This window comes from Furipterus horrens, unplaced genomic scaffold (assembly GCF_987537825.1).
Source record: "Furipterus horrens unplaced genomic scaffold, mFurHor1.1.pri manual_scaffold_1, whole genome shotgun sequence".
NCBI lineage: Eukaryota > Metazoa > Chordata > Mammalia > Chiroptera > Furipteridae > Furipterus > Furipterus horrens.
This window is the reverse complement of record NW_028327171.1, coordinates 215,673,645-215,693,717: the sequence shown is the minus strand read 5'-3', so window position 1 is coordinate 215,693,717 and position 20,073 is coordinate 215,673,645. Positions and strand designations below refer to the sequence as shown.

Here is a 20,073-nt window from a genome sequence, read left to right as displayed (position 1 = left end):
TCAGCACGGAACTTTGCTTCCCGCAGGCTTCCTGTCCGGGCAGCAGGACGAGCGCACAGGCCCCGGGCAGAAGGGCTGGGTCCCGGGCCTGGCCCCTCACCCTTCCTGGGTTTAATTTAAAATACAGAAAACATGGCTACCCCAGCATGGCACCGTTTGGGATTCGATGGGATGTGAGATGCAAAGCGTTAACTAAATAATAAACACTCATTTAACTGTTCGTTTATTCAACAAACAGGTCTGCCGGAATGCGCTGGATGGCACTGTCCCCGGGCTCTGTCCGCCTGGCCCCCCACCTTCATTTCTACTAGTCAAGGTCATCCCGCTGGGGGCAGGGGAGTTCCGTCTGGCGCCCATGAACTCGGTTCCTTTATAAACAGGGGCACACGTGCACGTGAGACAAATCCACGCAATCGTCCCCACACCCAGCTGACCTGTGGGGCCTGTGGGAAAGGCGCCGAGCGTGATGAACTTGAGGACCCACATCGGCTGGCATTTAAAAACTCCCTCTGAAACTTCCACATGCCAGTGGTTCGCGGACAGAGTCCAGGCCCCGTTCCCCAGATGTGGAGTCCGAGGCCTGGGGCCGCTGCGCTGCGAGGACCCCCAGGATGGAGCTCGCCCGTGGCTGCAGGCACAAGGGGCGGCTCCGAGGAACCAGCGGCCGCGTGCCCCTCCTGCGCCACGACGAGATTGTTCTGGGCTTTCACAATTAAAAGGAGGATAATCCTCCTGTCACGCCTGAGGGCTGACTGCCGCCCTCACACACGTGGAGAGCCGGGCCCCTTCCGTGGATGAGGAGGGTACAAACTGAGTGACAGCTCCCGGGACACCAGGGACCTGGCCGGCTTGAGCAGTCCCACCCCAGACAACAGCAGACATGAGTGAGGAAAGAGTCCGGTGACGGGCTCTCATGTTCCTGAAGGAAATGTCCTAGGATCAGTTATTAGAGGAGAGGAAGAGAGTAAAAGGGCTTCTGCCAGCATAGAACCAGCACATTGAAATGGCCTTGCATAGTGAGCTGGGGTTATAAACCAACACACACAGGAAGAGTAAGCGACCGTGAGCCCGGGCGACGCCAGGCTGGACACCCACCGCGGGAAGACATCGCCACCCATGGCAACGCGGACGGAAGATGGGTTTTCTTCCTGGGGCCCCACGCCAGACCGCGCTGGGGTCGCCCAGTAGGTGCATGCATCCGGGAAGGACCCCTGGGCCTCCCTGCTCTGGTCCTCCCACGACACGGTTCTAACCCCCCCACTGCACCCATTCTCCGCCCCCACCAGCTCCGGCAGCCCTCCTGAAGGTCCCCCGCCCTCGGAAAGGGTGGCCAGTGCCCACACAAGCTCCTAAAACATGTGCAAAAGCAACAGTCACGGCACCGGCAGGAGAGGCTGCCGAGGAGCGACCCCCCAGGGGACGGAGCGGTCCTGCCAATGCCCGGAGGCAGAGCACGCGTCCTGCCGTGGGTTTTCCCCTCGTAGGCGTGATGCACGCTAACTCAAGCCACGGCGCCGGGTTATACTCTCCGTCTTCCTTGGAAATACAACAGCAAGAGATGTCACGTGAATTCCCTTCTACGTGCGACATGAGCAATTTGGTATCTGGTTTCCGGGCTAATGAAAACCCATTCCAGGCTAGCAACCTCAGCCAAAACAAATGCCCGAGCACAGGTCCTCTCGTGTAATGAGGAAGTTTAATTAAGGCCCCACATCACAGCTGTAAATGTTCCTTATGTAATAGGGTCTAAATGGGACTGAACCTAATCAAAGTCACCGTTCCTTCATTAGCAAATCACAGACAAGCGCGCACAGCTGACACACCGGCTCCGGCGATCACAACTAATTGCCTCGTGGTGACAAACTAGCCTGAAACAGCGTTCAGATGTCCGTCTGCGCGAGCAAATTAGGGCCACGGCGGGCGACTCCTGGGCTCACAAGGGGCTCTTGTGCGCAGATCTGATTTACTCCTGTTGCCTGGCGGCCAGAGGCCCAATCAAAGCCCAGCCACAAAGGGAGCCTTTGAAGCCAGCTCGGCCTGGAAACACGCTCCATATGCGGGCGGGCAGGCCGCACTTCATTAGGTCTGTTGTCACGTTTTCCCTCTTCTTATTCTAATGATCCTATTTTAATACACACAGGAACCTCTTCTAATTGATGTCAAGTGAGTGGCTCCTGCATTCATCAACAGAGAACACGGGGCCGGCCCGGGCACAGGGGCCCGCATCCCGGCCAGGAGGGACCAGGGGGTGGGGGGGTGTCTCTGGTCCGGGGAAGGGAAGCTGGGCGGGGGCGGGGCGGCGCGGTGTTACCTGCTTGATCGGGATGGCGCGGCCACTCCCGATGCTGTCCGCTCGGCTCTCCAGGCCCTTCTTCTCTTTGTCGGGGTCACTCCCTTTCCGAGACTGCAAAAAGGGAAACAAAGTCAGCACTGGGTAAGGCTCCCGGTTCCAGAGGCATCAAGGTCTGCCCTGATCAGCACCGTTTCTGCAAACGCATACTGAGAGGCCACAGGGGGCGCACGTGGGCACAAACACACACGCACACCCCCGACGCGAGCTGTGGAGCGTTCCGTCTCCACGGGGGCGTCATTCTACAGAGAACGTTCAAACTTTTCCCCCTACTTTTCTCCTGCAAAATCATCTTTTAATTCTTCTTTAAAGAGTTCGAAATTCAATTACGGGAGACCAGTGGACCATACAGAAAAGTAACGCCCAACAGGAGAACACGTTCTGAAGCTGCAGCTGATCCAGCTGAGGAGAAAGGGGCTCCTTGCTGCTTGTTTGGGAAGCCTGCGACATAAATGTATACATTTAATTAACGTCTGAAGCGCTGAAAAAAATTCTATTAGCAACTCAGCTGTGCGGCGTAACGGTGCTCTCTCGCTTCATATCAAGGTGTCGTTAATGTTTCTTTTTATTGCTTCTGCATGGTGAGAAAACAGCAAATTCAAAGTCAAACTAGTGGAGAACCGCACGATAACAGAACAAAGAGGAAGAAAAAGTTGAAACTATCTTTTTTGACAGTAAGTCAGGACTGGGGGAAAAACAACGGCTCCGCTGGCCGAGTTCCTGGGACGTTTTCCCGGCCGTACGGCGGACGTCCCGTGAACGGCCTGCGGATCCACTGGCGGGGTGGGTGCGGGGCCCCGCCCCGAGACCAGGGCAAGTTGGAGGGAGGCCTTGGCGAAGGCTCCGCGGCCCGACGACACGGGGAAGCGCGAGCCCCGCGATCTGCTGACAGATTTATTTCATTACGAGAGAAGGATCGGAGACTCGTCCTCCCTAATAACTGTGCTGACAAGTGACAACTTCACTCCATTACTTTTCAATGGGAACATTACTCACGCAATATTGAAAATGGTGAAACATTTTCGCGTGCTTTTCAAATCTGAGATGATGTATGAAGTGAGCAGACTGGGTGGTGTCCGGTGCCGCCCCCTTTTGCGGGGTGTGAGACGGGCAGCCGGTCTTGTTTCTGTTAAGGGGGCAGCACCGTGGGACCCGGGGTCACAGTTCCCGTGACGCCAACTCAGACAGCATGTCCATGGGCCCACCTGCTCCTCAGAAAGCACGCCCTGCCCTGGCCAGGTAGGTCAGTAGGCTGGAGCGCCACCCCGCGAACTGGAAGCCCATGGATTCGATCCCTGGTTGGGGCACGTGCCCGGGTTGTGGGTCCGGTCCCGGTCAGGGTGCTCTTGAGAGGCAGCCAATCGCTGTTTCTCTCCCACATCAGTGTCTCTGTCCCCTCTCCCCCCTTCTCTAAAGCTCGGTGAGCATGTCCTCAGGTGAGGAAGGAAAGGCAGGAAGGGAGAGAAATACAGAAAGCGTGTCCTTGGCCACTTTAAGAGCTGGCGTTTACCGACGCCCACGGGCCGGCACCGTGCACACTATCCTGGCGGGCAGCGTCAGCCCGGAATGAAATAACGTAAAACAAACGCAGCAGCAGACAGAAAGCTGCAGGAGGACGTACAACTTAAGGCTCCTGCCTGCGGGCCAGAAGGGAGACGGGGTGTTTATCACTCCCCTGCCGTGCATTGGAGCCAGGGGTTGGGGACTCACTCCTCGCTAATCCTTTAATTAATAATGTGTGGTAAGGGCTAATTGCCCTAAATTCTCCCTTCCCCACATCTCAGTTCATGGGAGAGCGGGGACTCGCCGTTTCCTGTTATAAAATCAGACTCCACGCTCACAGTGAAAACATTCTAAAAAATTTAAATGACCAAGTTCATTAAAAGTACTTTTGGAATTTTATAAATTCTGAAGTTGGAAACCCATCTCCATTACTCTCTATTAACCAGAATAATTAACAAAACAAACATAAAAAATTAGCATCCTCCTCGAGGCAGCCCATCTGTCCCCGCAGTCGCTGGGAGCGGGATTTCCGGATTCCGGGCGAGGCGGGACCGGGGAGCGGAGCTCAGGGTCCGGCCCCACGCCCCGAGGAGAGGGTACGACAGAAACTCCCTGGGCGCGCGGGCCTTTCGGGGAGGGTCCCAGCGCCGTGAGCACTTCCAGGAGAGCCCGCGGCGCGCTGGCAGGCGGGAGGGCCGCCGAGTCCCGGCGCCATGGTGACTTCTCTGCACCGCGCGGCAGGGCCACATCCGACACACTGAGACCCACCCACGAAGCTGGATCGGGCATGGACAGGCAGACGCTGTGGCACACGCCCCCCCGCCCCCCCGCGGGCCATCCCCAGAGCACAGCCGGGGCCCCTGCCGACAAGGCTCCGTGAAATCGGCAGATGCACAGCAGCTCCGTGTCCCGCCGCCCAGGCCGGGGGCACCCCCCACGCACGGCTAGAAACCCAACAGGAGCCCCGCACACCCCTGCGGGAGGGCGGCAGAAGGCTGGAGCGGGGCGCCCGGGAGAGGAAGGCCGAGGCGCGTCTCAGGACTGCCCCCTTCCTTACAGAAACGCTCAGCTGTCCCCCTGCGCGCTGAGAAGCCACGGAGGGGCAACCCCGCAGCCACCGACGCTACGGGGCCAGGAGGCTTCGCTGCCGGGGCCTCCCCTGCCGAAGAGAAACCTGGGTCCCGCCCGGGGACCCGTGAGCGAGCCCGCGGTCGCTGACCTCCGCAGGGGGACCCAGCGTCTCCTCCGCCACGGAAGGAAGACGGCAAGGCTCCACACACAGCGCTCCTTCCATGCCACCAGTTTGGCTGCCTCGCTTTTACAGCGGGCGTCCACGAGCTGGGCGGTGTCTTTCACAATCTTCGGTTACGGGACACGCTCGGCTCCGTTTAATGGGGTCGCCAGCATTCGCTACGCTTTTAAAAGTAGCCTGTAGACCAGGGGCCCCCAGCCCCTAGCCCAGGGACCCTACGGGGCCGCACAGCAGGGGGCGGGCAACCAAAAGGGTCCCTGGCGCCCAGAAGGCCGGGGACTCTGACGCAGACAGTATCGCTGCTGCAAAGCGTGGAGACAGGCGCAGCAACGCGCGGCTGTGGGCACACGGGGGGGCAGACCAAAGCGGGGGCGCGGACAAGAAGCGCCCCGAGCGAGGCGGGGCCGCCCAGGGGAGCCCCACCCCGCGAGGTGCTCACATCACGAAGCAGCAGCGCGGCCTGCACCTGGATGAGCTGAACGGTGAGGACACGCGTGTGCTTTTTATTCCTGCACGTCTGAACATACTTCCTCACGAAACATCTATGCGCATGTGGATCAGGGCCGCTGAACTAAACTAGTCCTTCTAAGAGCCCGCACGACAAAACCAGGAACTAAATGGCTGCGGCCTTTTAACCGTTCTTTTCTCAAAACAATTATTTAAAAAAAAAGGAGAAGAAAACTTAGGTACCATCTCGCTTTTGACGAATCGAGTGTAGTCCTCCCCCAAGTACAGCGCCTAACTTGCTCCCGCTGGAGAGGTTTTCGGTTCCCGCTGTTTTGTAAAAAGGGGTATGGATTTCTTCTTGTTTAAAGTGGCAAACACGCCAACAGGAGCATCTGGGCTGCAAACGTGAGCCCGGCGGGATGCGTCCCAGGCCTGCTCGGTACAGCCCGCAAGCGTGGCGCTGGAGAAATGGTGTGCAGGGCTCCATTAGATGCCGCCTCCCATCAGCGAGGCGGACGGTGTTGGGGACGCACGGCCCCAGGGCCCGGGCTCCACTCACTGCGTGCTCCGACGAAGGCACAGCCGTCCAACTGTGCGCTTTTATATAAACGCCTTTTTTTTTTTTTTGCGCCAATTTAGGTCAAAAACTACCAACAATGACCACGGAAGAAGAGTCCGTGAGATTCCACACACTTAAGACGGTGTAAGTGGGTAACAAGCAGAGTTTACTTTCTTAAATGCTACAATTTCAGAACTGACTTGCCGCCTCTTCACTCCCTGGCTCACACTGACATCTAGTGGAGTGAGGATTCCTACGACCTTCAGCTTAAAAATACCGACCGCTCAGGGTCCGTCACCACCTCCGTCACTCTGCCCCTGGTCAGGCCCGGTAATGGCCACGCCCAGGATCCCAACAGGAGGCAAACCCGTCACAGTGCCTGGTAGGACCCCCTCACCTCCCATTCCTGCCAGCAACGCCTGTGCGGCTGGGCTCAGTTTCTAAAACGGTTTACAAGCGAACTGTGTCGTCCAACACGGAAGAACAGGAACAGCGCCGATGAGCACAGCTTCACGGGCAGACCTGCGTTATCAGGTACGCGCTCCATGGGCATAATTAAGGAGAGGTTCTTATTGGCTGTGGCACCACGGCCCCCGCGGCCCCCGGCCCGGACAGCTGGCTTCCTGGCCCGCCCAGGGGATCCGTGCGTGGGGTCTGCCCACGTGTGCCGCGTGAGGACGTGGGAGGAGGCCCCGCCCACTCTCCCCGGAGCCCCTCCTTTCTCTCTCTCAGGTGTGGGTCAGCGCTGGCAGACCCAGGCACTGCCAGGCCCATCCGACAGCACAGGGTTAGGACATGTTCCTTCACTGAGTTACTGTTCCGTTGACTCTTTCTGCCCGAGAGCTTTCTCTTCCGTTGGTTACCCCACGGCCAGGGCCCCGGATGGTATTTTCTGGCCCATTTCAGAGCTGCCCTGAACAGGTGGGGACAGGCACACTGAAGCTCCCTGCTTGTAAACAGCCCGGTTCTGAAAGGCACCTCCTGGCTTCCCATCTTCCCCGCAACCCCTCGCCCTGGGACAGGACGGCATGGCGTCCTGAGCTGCCGCCCTCCCCTCCCGCGACCCCTACCAGGAGGGGCGGGGATGCAGACACTGGTCCACTGTGCACAGGCCGGGCCCTCACCCCTCCTGCTGCGCTGGTGTCCCGCCCAGCCCTCTGCATCCCCTGTGAGCGAGGTTCCTCAAGGCACGAGGGAGGGAGTCACAGTCTGCTGTGAGGTGACGCCCTCCCCGCCGCAGCCCCGAGCGGGTGCCCACCAGTGCCGCAGGCGTGGAACAGCGTGGGCGTGCTGCTGCCGTCACCGTGGCCGTTCGCGGCGTGTCTGAGGGAAGTTCGCAGTGCGCCCCGGGTTCTGCAGGAGCCTAGACACCTCCTCCTGCCTGTCCTCCAGCTCCCAGAGCTTTCCACAGTCAAAGTCATTTCATTGTCAGCGGTGGTGAGAAAACGAGCAAAACCCCAAAGACTCTGCCTGCCGAGGAGTCTTCCCAGCAGCCCCACTGCCACTGTGGCTGTTTCCAGCTCAGAGAGGTTAAGTAACCTGCCATGGTCACACAGCCACAGGCAGTGGAGGCTGGCTGGTCCTCTGTCCCTTCGGCAGCAGGGTCAGCCAGAATACGCGCGTGGCGCAGGCCACACAGCCAAGGAGAGGTGTGTGCTGCCGGGGTGACCGCCCAGTAACCACCCACTGTGAACATGGCGGGAGGAATGGGTCTGTCGCACTTGGCAGTCGTGTGCACAACAATGCCACCCCTACCTAAGGGCCGCAGATCAGATGACAGACTCCCAGCCACCCCTGCAGAGTCCCCCTTTAGTTCAAGACCCGAAATACTGGACATAGAACTTGGCATCGCCATCAGCAGTCATCAGCCAAAAGAGAAGTCAAACTGTCTCAACAAGGCCCCACTGACAGAGCTGGTCACCCACCGCGGGGCTGAGCTGCACCACGTGGGAGGCTCAGCAGTGTCCCCGGCGCCTCCCGGGGCTGGCGGCCTGCAGCGCTGATCGCGGCCCCAGCCCCCACACTGACAGCTCAACATTTCCCCAGAAATTCCCACATGTTGCCTGGGGAGCAGAACCACCCTGGCTGAGAACAGCGGGTTTAAGAGCATCAATTTGTCAGGCCCGGACCCAGTCCCGGGAGGAACAACACTCTTCTCAAGTCCAATGACTCCGGTCGCACATCTGCCTGGAGCTGTGCTTGGAGCTGTGGTGAGGGACAGGACAGGGATGTTGCTCGTGCATGTCCTCTGGGTCCCCCCCACCCAGGCAGCCTTTGGGCCCCTAGCCCAGAGCCTGAGCTCCTCACCCGCAGCCCCAAGGGCCCGTTTCCAGGACTAAAACGCCCCGCAGACACCTCTGCAGAAAGTCCAGGTGGGGAGCCTTCTGACACTGAGCAGATGCCCAGAAGGGGGGTCCTCAGGCCTCAGGCCAGGGGCGGGACAGGGGCCCGGGGATGGAGGTGGCTTCTCTGTCTCACCTGAAAGGCTAGATGCACACATCTGGGGATTTGGCAGAGTTTTGTCACCTCTTGTGTCCACTGTGACAGGTGTCTCACTAAAGACCGAGAGGGTCACAGGATCACGGCTGTCTTTGTACAAACCCTTTGCTCGTCACGTCTGACACATGGGTCAGAAGCCCCCACACCCTGAGAAGTCCCCACCCTGCGCCATGTCCAAGCCTCTGCCTCCGATCCTGTGCCCAGACCTCCCCAGAAGTCAGCGCTGCCCCCCTTCATCTGCTCTCGGTCCTACGGGCGTGGCTGAGCCACCCGGCGGGCGGACGACTGCTCATTGAACACCTGCGGGTCCCCACTTACGGTGAAAAGGTTGGAGCGGCGCTTGGACTGCTTCCGGACGGGCGTCGGGGTGTTGGCCGTGGGGGGGACGTCAATGCGCAGCTCCTTCTGGCTGGTGCTCGGCGTCGAGGGGACGGAGGAGGAGTAGTCGCTCAAGCTGCCGCCGCCGTTGCTGGTCTGCAATGATCGGAGACCACGGCCGGGTTAAGGACACCCTCCAGGACCCGGGGGCCACCCCCCATGCAGTGACACGTGCACCGGTCACGCCGCCGAGGCAGATGCCTGCACGCCCGGCCTGCTGGCCTCTCTGGGTCTGCCACATGTAACAGCACCAAGTACGACACACGTGGCTTTTCGTTCCGGAACATACCGATCCTCTGAGTTGGCGCGTCTAAGAGAAGCCTCTATCGCTTAATTTTAAAAACGTTGAAAGTCAAGTGGAATTACTTCCTCGTCCCTCAGAAAATGAAGCAGTTGGATCTATGGTCCCTGCGCCGCTTGCCTCAGAAAGCCCTGCTTGGCCCAGGAGAGCCACACTCAGTTTGAAAACAACATGAAAACGTGAACACTTCTGGGAGCTGCCTCAGGATCCCTGGGACACTAAGCTGCCTGCGTGGAGCCCGGAACACCCGTGACCGCCCCCCCGCCCACGGGCCGCTGCTGTACACGTGCCGCTCGCTGACATCCCGAAACGGCAGCCTTCTCGTGGAAGCTCTAAAAAGTGCCCCGCTAACACCTGCCCCAGAGACGTCCACCAGAACACGGGTGCACGAGGCACAAGCCACGGTTCCTGAAGGGGTTTTGGTTAGATTTTCCAAGGTGACACTTGTTCTGTTTATTTCCAAGTAAATAATCTAGCAAGTATGGGAAGGTAAGTGTCCACAGGGCCCAGGGAGGCGGTAATTGTAGCTGAGCGCTCCCGCCAAACCTGCGTGCACAGCGAGATATCCACCCGCGACGGTCCCCCCTGTAGGCAGACGGGAGGAGGGCAGACACCGGGCCAGCTCCCCGCCCTCGGCCAGCATGCCTCTTGGCACCGGCTGTGAGCTGACAGGGAACGTGAAAGGCGGCTTCCCGTAGGCACCACTCGGCCTCGGCAGTCTCCGGGGCAAGTGTGAAGCCAATTACCCACGTGCCGTCCTTAGCCAGCTGAACACAGGAAGGAACTGCACGCGAGTGCTGGCCGGCAATGCTCCGGACGGGCAGGCTCCCCGCGTCCCCCCCCCTGCCCCCTCCCCCCCGCCGCGGGCCCCACGCACCTGGCTGATGTGCACGGCCGACACCTGTGCGGAGCAGACGGACGAGCGGCTGGGGGAGTTGGGGAGGGACTTGCAGGGTCCTATGGAGAGCTGCTGCTTCTTCCTCGTGGCAACGATCTTCTGGGCCACTAGTGGGCAAGGGGACAGGAGAGACCAGTGTGAGGCTGGTTTCCAAACATGGGGGCCGCCGGTGGTCCCTGCAACCCACCATTCCTGCGGCAGCAGGCTTCCCGGCTGTGAGCTGGGCGCGTGACTGCTGGCCCAGATGCGACACTTCCCGGAGCCTTGTCCGCTCCATCCCCTGTGCTCCAGCCCAGCGTGGTCAGGGGAGCTGGCCCCAGCCAATGGGTGACAAGACAAGGGGCAGGTGGCGGTGTCCAGGGGCCCTCCTGGGCCCACTCCTTCCTAGGTCTTTCTCCGATTCGCCCCTTAAAGAGCACACGGGTGGGCCGTGGCCCCCGCAAGCATCCTGGGGACGAGAGCCACACTTGGTGGGACAGGAGACAGCAGGAGCCAGGCCTCTGGCTGGGCAGCCCTGCACGGACCTCCTCAGAAGCCCCAAATGCGAAACAGAAAAACACACACCCAGCTTGTTTAAATTGTTCTAATAACTTGATTTTTCCCCAAGTTACTCGCGGCAAAAATAATCCTAAATAGGACAGGGTAATGCAACCAAATCCCCTTGGAAAAAATCAGAAATCTATTTTTTTGAATAGCCTCAAGAACGATTTTTCCTTTTACAAGCTCCCGCAGAGAATTACATTCAAGGACATGTAATTACATCAAAGACTTTTTTATTTAAATATATTGCTACACACATTGGAAGTTTATCTTCATCAATACGAAGCTGAATCTAACCAGCCGTAACTCCTCTTGGCAAACCGGCTCTCCGACGAAGCTCGCCGGGTTTAACGGGAAAGGAAGCCCACGATGAGCAATCCCTCCCTGCTCCAGGAGGGGTGTCACTACCGCGGAAAGGCTGCGGCTGTGGGGACGAGATGCGCCTCTGTGGGGACCCGCCGTCGTTAAGTGCCAAGATATCCATCCAGCCCGTTTGTCGGCCTGGGGAGCTGCTACTTTGACCAACGCCCACGCAAAGGAACGCCTCGCTGTCCCCCGCCACAGGTCACGACATGGAGGGGCGCGCGCGGCGTCCGCAGACCGTTTCTGCTCCGAATGAACACAGCTTTAACGAGGAGCCGGTCTGTCCCGAGCTTACGGTTCTCGTGGAAATAAATGATCGTGTAAATATGATTAAGTGGAAACACGACGGGTAAAAAATGGCTCCCCGAGACGGGGCAGCAGCTTCATTAGGGACGGCCCACCTCCAGCAGGCCTCTTATCATCCTGAGAGGATGCTATCAATTAATTTATCTTCCCGTAGGGTATTGATCATAACCTTCATCAGCTAATCATGTTTAAATTACAGAGGAACAGCGTGGCACTCTGTCATTTCAAAGCCATTGGCGTATTGATCAGGGGTCTTTGCAGACGTGTATTAGAGTATTTTATAAATCACTGCGTGAACTCAGAAGTAAAATTTAAGATCAGATTATAATAGCTGCAAGACATGTGTCGTGTGGGTCACCTGGAATCCCAAAGACTGAACGTAAATTAAGTTAAAATCACGACTGTTTGGGTGAGTGCCAGTTTACTTCCTGGGATGCGCAGAGGGGCGGGGAGCAGAAGGGGGTTTCTGGTGATCGACGCTAATGCATTTTTTTCTCACTGCCGGCCTCCAAGGGACTGTGCAGTTGGAGGACCAGAATGACTTTGACCTTAAAGCTCATCCAAGAAGCAGAGGGCGGACGTACACGGGGCCAGGCCGTCTGAAGAGCTCTGCAGACGTTTCCTGTAAATGTTTTCTTTGCGAAGGGATCTGAGAAACATCCTCCAGGACTCAAATGAACGCCCGTCCTTGCTACTCGAGGCCGGGAAGGGCGAGCTCGCGAGCAACAAGAACGCTCCTGCCCCACAGCCTCTCTCTGCACCAGGGACGGGGCCGCCCAAAGCCTGAACCGTAGGCTGAGCACTAAACTCCTGTCCGTTCAATTCCTGTTCTCGCACGTGTGTTAGCAAGCGCTGGGAACAGCTGGTGTAGTGCACGCGGAGGACGCGCTCTCAAAACCGGCAGCGCCTAAAACCCGGCTCCCGTCTGTTCTGTTCCGCCCACACTGCGACGCCGCTGCCCACGCGGGAGGAGGAGCCGGACCCCCGGCTACGCTGTTCTAAACGGGACCGTCTCAGCGCCGGGGGAGTCAGTGCCAGACAGTCCCAGCGTGAGACCAAGAGGGACGGGAGGGCGAAGCGTCTGCTGGGTCAGGGTCAGGGCTGGCGTCCCCTCCGCCCGGCGGGGACAGGAAGCCCCGGCCGCCCCTTGCAGGCCCGCCCCAGCCTCCAGGCGCCCCTGGGCAACCGCCCCACCTCGACGCCCGGCTCCACGTCTGGTAAACGGCCCGCACCTGCCTGCCTATTCTAGAACCCTGTGTCCCAGCTCCACGCGCAGCGCCCGCGACGGAGCGGCCTCGATGGCACGTGGCCCACCCTGAGCCCCCGGCTCTGCCCCCAATCCCTCCTCCCTAGGTTTCCTAATGATGCCACTGCCTGTACCCCGCACCCCCCGCACCACAGGGAGAGAGGGGACACCAGACAGATTCTGCCACCAGAGTTCCTCTCCAGTCACCCTCACGGCTGCTGCCTGATCCAAGGCCCCGAATTCCCATGGCTGGTCATGGAAACAGCTCCAAAACAGTTCCCTTCCCTGCCACCAGAGGGACACGCTGCAGGGGACCCTTCCCGAGGCCAACTGTCCCTTAGCTGGACAGTCCCCGCCACCACACAGACACCCACGGGACTCCCTCAGCAAGGCGGGCTCCCTGGCCCTGCTACTTAGCTGCGCGCAGACAGGCTCCCACGACCGTGGCGCTCCCGGATCCTCCTGTGGGCGGGAGGCGTGACACTGACTGACGTGCTTGGATGGGCGGCCTGTCCCTTCTCAGGCCCTTCCCTCTGGGGGCCTGTGCGCCGGGGCTCGGGGCAGTGGGCGCCTCACTGCGGGGAACCTGGCGGGCAAGTCTGCCTGCGCCCGGTGTTCACTACGGGAGCCTGGACAAGCTTCCCTTCCCAGGACAGTCTGACCACCGATCAGCAATAACGTGACGGCCCCGGCCCAGCCTCCTGGCCCACATCCAACCAGACACAAGTCACCACAGCTGCCACACGCGCCCAGGACGTGCTAACTATCCAGGTGGCTCAGGGGAGCCCCACACCCCAAATCCCCGCAGGTGCTAACGGCGCCAGCTCCGTGTTTCACCCACACCTAAGGACGGCCGCGTGTGCACGGCATGTATGCACACACACACGCACACAGAGAGCCAGGGCCTCCCTTGTCGAAGGGGTGCAGCTCCGGCCTCCGCCCCTGAAGCCCCGGAGCCTGGCGCGCAGAAGTGGCCGCACACCTGACTGTCACCAACGGTCCCAAACCAGACCTGCGGCCGCTCGCACCTGGTCCTGGCCTCCGGCTCCGGACCGCCTCACAGACACCTCCCGCGTGGCACCAGCTGGCACCACCCCCTCCGAAATTAGGCACAAATCAAGCCTTTTAATTTCATTAATGATCATGACATTTTGGCACAGCCCGATATATGTTAGTGAATTTAATCAGCAAAACATCCTCTATGGACTGAATGATTGATTTGAATTAATCAATTCACAAGAACCTCCGCAGCACCCCACCCACCCCCCGAGCCGGGCAAAGGCAGGAGGAAGCCAGGGGAGGCAGCACGACCTGGCCTCTGACCCCAACAGGCTCCCACCCCAGGAGCAAACCCCCACACCCCCATCAGCAGCTCCCATCTCTCCCTCAGAGGCAGGGCCACAGGGCCACCGCAGAATGCCCCCCGTGCAGTCCCCATCCCCGCTGTCAGCCGTCCTTCAACCTTCTCCCGTGCGGGTGGGGCCCCGGGCCCCGAATAGGCCCGCCGTCCGTGTCCACCCCGGAGCCTGGGGGAGACCCGACACTCGACATCATTCCATCCTTCACAACACCCACCTCTGCTAGGGGGGCACGGCGGGCCTTCGGGGGTGCGTGGGGCCGGGAGAAGCGGGGTGAGGCTAAGGGGGGCCTGGGGAAGCACAGAGACCTCACCGACACCGGAGAGCCACGAGGAGGCACCGAGCGGACCCTGGCGTGGGGGACAGGAGGCTTGCTCGGCTGAGGAGGAGAGCCTGTGGGGCCCGGGTGGGGGTGGGGAAGACCTGCAGTTCTGCGCAAGCAACCCTAGGTGGGAACTGAAGTACGAGGGATAAATCCAATCAAATATTTAAAACGTTATAACAGACACACTCGTGAAAATAACTGGCTTGAGACTCTTAATTTTACTCCACGAAAACACTGTACGGCACCACTTGAGGGTGGGAGTCATGGTGGGTCCCATCCTGGCCTGGTGCCATCACCCAGAGGTGGCGTGTCCTGTGCCCCCCACCGAGAGGCCCCTCCACGAGAGCCGGGATGGGGGCAGGGCTCCCCGGAGAGCGCCACCAGGGACTGTAAATCTCCCAGCAACAAATAAGAGACCCCCTAACGTCTCCACTCAGTTTTAAATTACAGCTGAGTGATCATTAAACTATCTTATTAATTAAGAAGAAATTAATTACCAAATTATCTATGTAGTTCTGAACCTGTGGACTTAGGAACAAGAAGAAACCTGAAGGGGAGCTTCCTCGTGTGGCAACCTCAAGTCAGCGAACGCTCAGGGGGAGCCTCTGTGCTCTGGGGGCCCCGTGCCCCTCTCCCAGTTCCGTTTCTGACCCCCGTTTGGAGTGTAGAGGAAGCTGTGCCAAAGCACCAATAAAATGAAAGGGGTGTGTGTGTGTGTGTGTGTTCTGGAAGGTCTCCTGGGCTCTTGGAAGCTTAATGACAGTTAGTGACCCAAAGGGACCCCCACACAGGGACCCTGGCACACACTCTCCTGCACAGACCCTGCCACGTGGTGCCGCTCATGGGAAACCACGGTCGGCTCACATGCCGAGACCACGGGCCCGTCCCACAGGCCCCCAGAGTCTTCCGGAGACGCCGCACGGCACGCTTTCTCTGCCTTCAAGCCCTGGCCACCTGGTACATGAACGAACCCCGAACCCACCAGCGGGTGAGCGATGCAAAGGTGCGGGAGGAGAAGCTTAACAGGGGGATGGGAACTCCTTTTTAAGGATCCCGTATGCAAAGAACACTGATGAGCGTGGACTTGATCCTTAAAGCAATAGGAGGCCATCAGCCCTAGTCCAGGGCAAGTGACAGGACTCCTGCTTTGGAAGGCCACCTCGTGTGGTTTAGAAGAGGCGGGTCATCTCCCCCGGGACACCGGAGGGAGGACAGTGGGGGCGTCCGGACTCAGGGGCCGCTCCCACGGCTCCGGGAGGCACACAGGTGTTCAGTCCCGAGACTCTGACACCCGAACCGCCCATGGCCCGACGCGCCCACCCGACCTTCCCGCGGGGCCCAGACCCCGGGCTGGCCACTGAGGACGCAAAGCTACCGGGAAGTTCTCCCGCGGCGGCAGAAGCTCAGTGAGGCAGTTCCGGCTACACCCCGGCTTACAACCTTCCGGAAACAGGCTTGGACATTTAACCTCGCCCAGGTTGTGGCTCCTGAACCTGCGGAGCCTCCCCGTCCTTAGAAAGAAGCCGGGACCCTGGTCTCTAACGTGTTAGATGTTCGCAGGGCTCGGGGACCGCAGGAGGCCCGCAGGCCCTGTCTGCAGGGCGTCACGTGACTGCCCCGCCTTTCACCCACCAGCTGCCCTCGCGGAAGCTCACTGGTCCTGTCCGCACGGCCACCCCGTCTGTCATTCTAAAACCACGTCTCACCCCATCACTCCCACGTTTCGACAAAACACACCATAAGCCGTCAGGATAGTCTCCAAATTATAATGACACGTAAGAAAGGAAAGGGACCCTCCAGCCGAGCAGGTCACAGAGGGAACGTGGGTGAGGAGGAAATTATCCGCAGGGTGTTGGTCTCTGGGTCCTGACGTGTCCGAGAAAACCTGTGAGCAGCTCCGGCCAAGACCGCCGTCCGGGGTCCCCACGCCGCCGGCAGGTGTTTAGGGGAAACCCTCTGTGACTCGCTTTCTGTGGACCAGAGCACAAAACGGGACAACCCGCCCATCACATAGAAAAGTAAATAAGTAACTAAAAGCCTCCGTCTTTCCCTTGGACCCTTCAGCTGCGAAGAGAGGGGGGGTCTGCTGCATGGGCAACAGCAGACCCTCCATATCACCCTGCCCAGGCTCTGTAGCTTCAGCTTCACTGGAGAGGACACTCCAGCGTCATCGCAAGATGTCGATTCAACACGGGAGGAGACAGATACCGTGTCACTCCCGAGTCGGACTGCACAGCCATTCTCGGCGGTGCAGATAGACTCTTAAGAAGCTACACCATCGTCTCTCGAGACGGACGGCTGCCGATGACGAACTAAAAGCCTCCAGTCCCAGGCGGGCCGTGGTGAAAACCCGAACAGCCTTCAACTTCTTCTAGAGAAGCAGTCGAGTTTTCCACAGAGTAATGAAGTCGGAGTCCTTAATCTGAGATTCAGTTCTTGTCTGTATTCTTTTTATCTCGTTGTATTAAAACAAATTTATCTTCATTTATGTCGCAATTACCTATTAGGGCTGTTAATTTGCTGGAAATGGAGCGATTGTTTAATTGCTCCTATTAACCAAGGGTTTAAATGCCCGGCGTAATAAACAGTTACCTTCAGGACAGAGCAAAGTCATGGCTGCTGACATTCGTCCGAGGAGCTGAGGGGCAGGGGCAGTCCCTGCCGCACCCCAGGAAGCGTGCGCTCCCCTCCCCCTCCCCAGCAAGGGAAACACCGAAGAACTAACCAGAAGGAAACATGCCGAAGGGAAGTCACTACCTGTGGCAGCAGGAACATCGAACCGCCCTGCAGGGCACGCGCGCCCCTCTCTCACAGTCTCTCTACAGCACAGACGTCCCTTAAAGGTGAGCCCCAGTGGAGCTGCCACTGGAACGTGAGTCCCCGTCACCCAGACACTGAGCAGTGGCAACCGTGACGCTGCCCAGCGCGGGCTCTACAGGCCCACAGGACTGCAAACATCCTCTGTCTGAAAATCAAGACTCCCTTCGCCCCACACCACTGTCCAGTGTCCTTCCGCCCATGTGGACTCGGGGCTGCGGGGCCCCTCTCTGCTGCCATCAGCACCTCTCCTCGAGGAGAAAAGGGGGGCGCTCCACGTGGCACTGCCCAGAGTCCCCCCAGGCTGCGGTCTGCCCTGAGCATAGATAGGTTGGCCCCTGACATTCTGGGGGACCTTTGGTGACTGCCCCCCACACGCTGTCTGGTCTTCCGCAGCTTCGCACTCCCCGCCACGCCTGGCTCCAGCCCCCTCGACCCAGACCCGGCCACATCGACCCTCCGTCCCCGTGCGGGTCCCCGGCTGGGTGTCCCCTCGGCGTGCCGCCCCAACTGACAATCTCCAACTGCTCCAGGCCCCCGCCAGGCTCAAAACGTAAGGGCCTTCTTTGCCCAGGTCCACGCCGGGCCTGAAGGACCTATTCTGTGTCTCTGGACCTTAGGACCAGAGCGCTAGGAAGGACACAATCGTGCCTGGTGCTGGGCACTGATGCCTGGTGACTGCCCAGGGCGGGGGGCACCACGCTGGGACGGGCTCGCGCTGCGGACACGTCCGAGCCCCAGGCACACTTGTGCCAGCTTGTGCCGCTTGGGTCCTGAGCAGGGGCCCTCCAGACGGACAATGGGGAGGAAGGTGGGGCCGGCTCTGCCCCTGACCTGGCCCTGCCTCCCCTCCGACCCTCTCGCTCGGCTGCGCACCCCTCGGGCACAGGCGAGGCCAGGAGGCACGCGTCACCCAGAGGGTCCGGAGCGACTGTGGTCGCCCCCATGTCTGCCTGGCCTCCCTGTACCGTGTGCAGGGGCTGCTTCTCCATCCATGTGTTGGGGGAGGCATCTCCCCTGTGCCAGGGCGTCCCTCCCTCCATTTTATTCCTTCACCAGGCCACGGAGCAGAGGGTGGTGCCAGGGATCCCTGCGGGTGGGGGTCACGGAAGCCAGGCGACCTGTGGCCCCACCACTGAGAGACACCAGCCGAGCGGCCGGAACGCGAAGGGCCCCTCATGGCCGCCCCGTCGGGGTCCCCTGTGGAAGACACGTCCCCTCAAGTCTCCACGACCTTCTTTACTAAGGTCTCAGGAGCCCGTGCCCCTTGGCTGAGGACCCGCAAACTGCCACTCTGCACCTGGTCCCAGCACGGCCGCTTCCTCGTGGGCGTGGCAGCCAAGGGACAAGGGGGGGCAAGTCCTAGAGCAAGGCCTGCGCTTGGGGTGCACACAGAGCAGGGGTCGTTCTAGTAACGACAGAAACACGAGAAACTGTGGCTACTGCAGACGCTGAGGAGCCACGCAAAGCGGGAAAAAGGTGGAAGCGTTGACCAGTGAGGCACAAACGCGCGCAGGGTGCCGAGGGGCACGCGGGCTCTCACGGGGACCCGGGCGCGGGGCCACAGAAGCAGCAGCCAGGGGCTGGCACGTCCCCTGCGAGCCCAGCTCTGAACCAGCAGGCAACGCGGAGCGTGGACTCTGCTCGAAGGCTGGGGGGCGGGTCCCGGGCAGCTCACCTCTGAGCCCCACCAATGCGAGATTCTAGGGGGCAGGAGTGGGCACCTCTGAGAGGGGCCGGAATGTCGGCGGGTCCCCTGGACCTCGCGGACGGAGGGCCTGTCTGTGAGGACCCCGGTGGCTCCGAGGACAGCCCCGCTCGGCCCTTCCTGGCCAGCCAGGCTGAGTCGCAGGCCACGCAGGCCGCCCGCCTGGTGACGGTTACTTGGCCTCACAGAACCAGTGACATCTAATGCGGGTCAGCAGAGATGAAGAGCAGCCGAAGCGTGGTTTCGGGGATCTGACGCGTAGAAAGGCGCACAGAGAGCACCCACCGAAGGCCCGACATCCTCCCTGAGAGCCAGGTCCACGCGCATGGGAACACAGGCGTGCAGGGAGCCCCCCACGGCTGTGGCTGCGCCCAGGGCAGACCCGTCTGGAGGGCCCAGGGCCCTCGAGCTTCCTCTCCCCCTCATCCTCCCGTCGGATGCAAATCAGCGCCCTCCCAGACGAGGCGGTGCGGCCCCCAGTAAACGAGCCATGCGGGTCAGACGGCAGGCGGGGGTGTGTAAGACAAATGGCTTAAATGAAGAGGGAAAAATGAACCTGTCACTTCCCCTCCACGCATCAGGCTGTCTCGGTGTGGAGGCTGGTGGCTCCGGAGCGGAAGGGGCTCTGACGCCCCCCGAGGGTGAAGGCTCGCTCCCAGACGCATCCGTCTGTGCCAGCCTAGCCGGTCTCTCTGTACCCGGGAGGCCTGGGACTCACCTTCCAGGTGCACGGTTTTTTAAAAAGGGCCAGTGACAGGTCACCAGTACGCTGACAGTCATGAGTGAAGGGAAGACAGGAGAGAAACGCCAGCCCACGCGTGATGCCGGAGGAAGATGATCCACAAAGAAGGAGCTGACCGGGGAGAAGGGGCTGCCACATGGATTTTAAACCCTGAGAAAAGAAGAGAGGCCGCAAAAAAAAAAAAGGAGACGCACACAGAACAGGTGGTGAGAAGTCATCCAAGCTAAAGAAATCGTGCAAGAATTTAAAGAAAGAGAAGAAGATGCAGAGAAATGACTGAAAACAATCCAAAACAAGAGACGGGACCCGGCATAAAGAAGGCCGTAAGGAGATTTTGGAATCAGGAGCCTTGAGACAGATACAGTCAAGTATAATAATGGGTTCTCTTTTTAAAAACGAATACAGTTTGATTAATACTGGCTTAGCCAGATGGACCGGGTCTCATCTGCTTCCTGTGTGAAGACACGCGTGCTAACGGAAC

The 20,073-nt window shown here is 59.8% G+C and overlaps 1 protein-coding gene across 5 annotated transcripts in view; it reads right to left on the bottom strand.

The window, feature by feature from the left end:
• Window positions 1–20,073, bottom strand: part of AGAP1 (ArfGAP with GTPase domain, ankyrin repeat and PH domain 1) — a 389,946-nt gene that overhangs the window by 196,311 nt on the left and 173,562 nt on the right. For all 5 annotated transcript variants that reach the window (XM_090285113.1, XM_090285119.1, XM_090285104.1 and 2 more), the window contains 3 exons: window positions 10,167–10,294; window positions 8,929–9,084; window positions 2,312–2,404 (listed from right to left, as the gene is read on the bottom strand). In XM_090285113.1, the coding sequence (XP_090141239.1) occupies window positions 2,312–2,404; window positions 8,929–9,084; window positions 10,167–10,294 (377 nt within the window). The remainder of the gene's footprint in view (window positions 1–2,311; window positions 2,405–8,928; window positions 9,085–10,166; window positions 10,295–20,073) is intronic.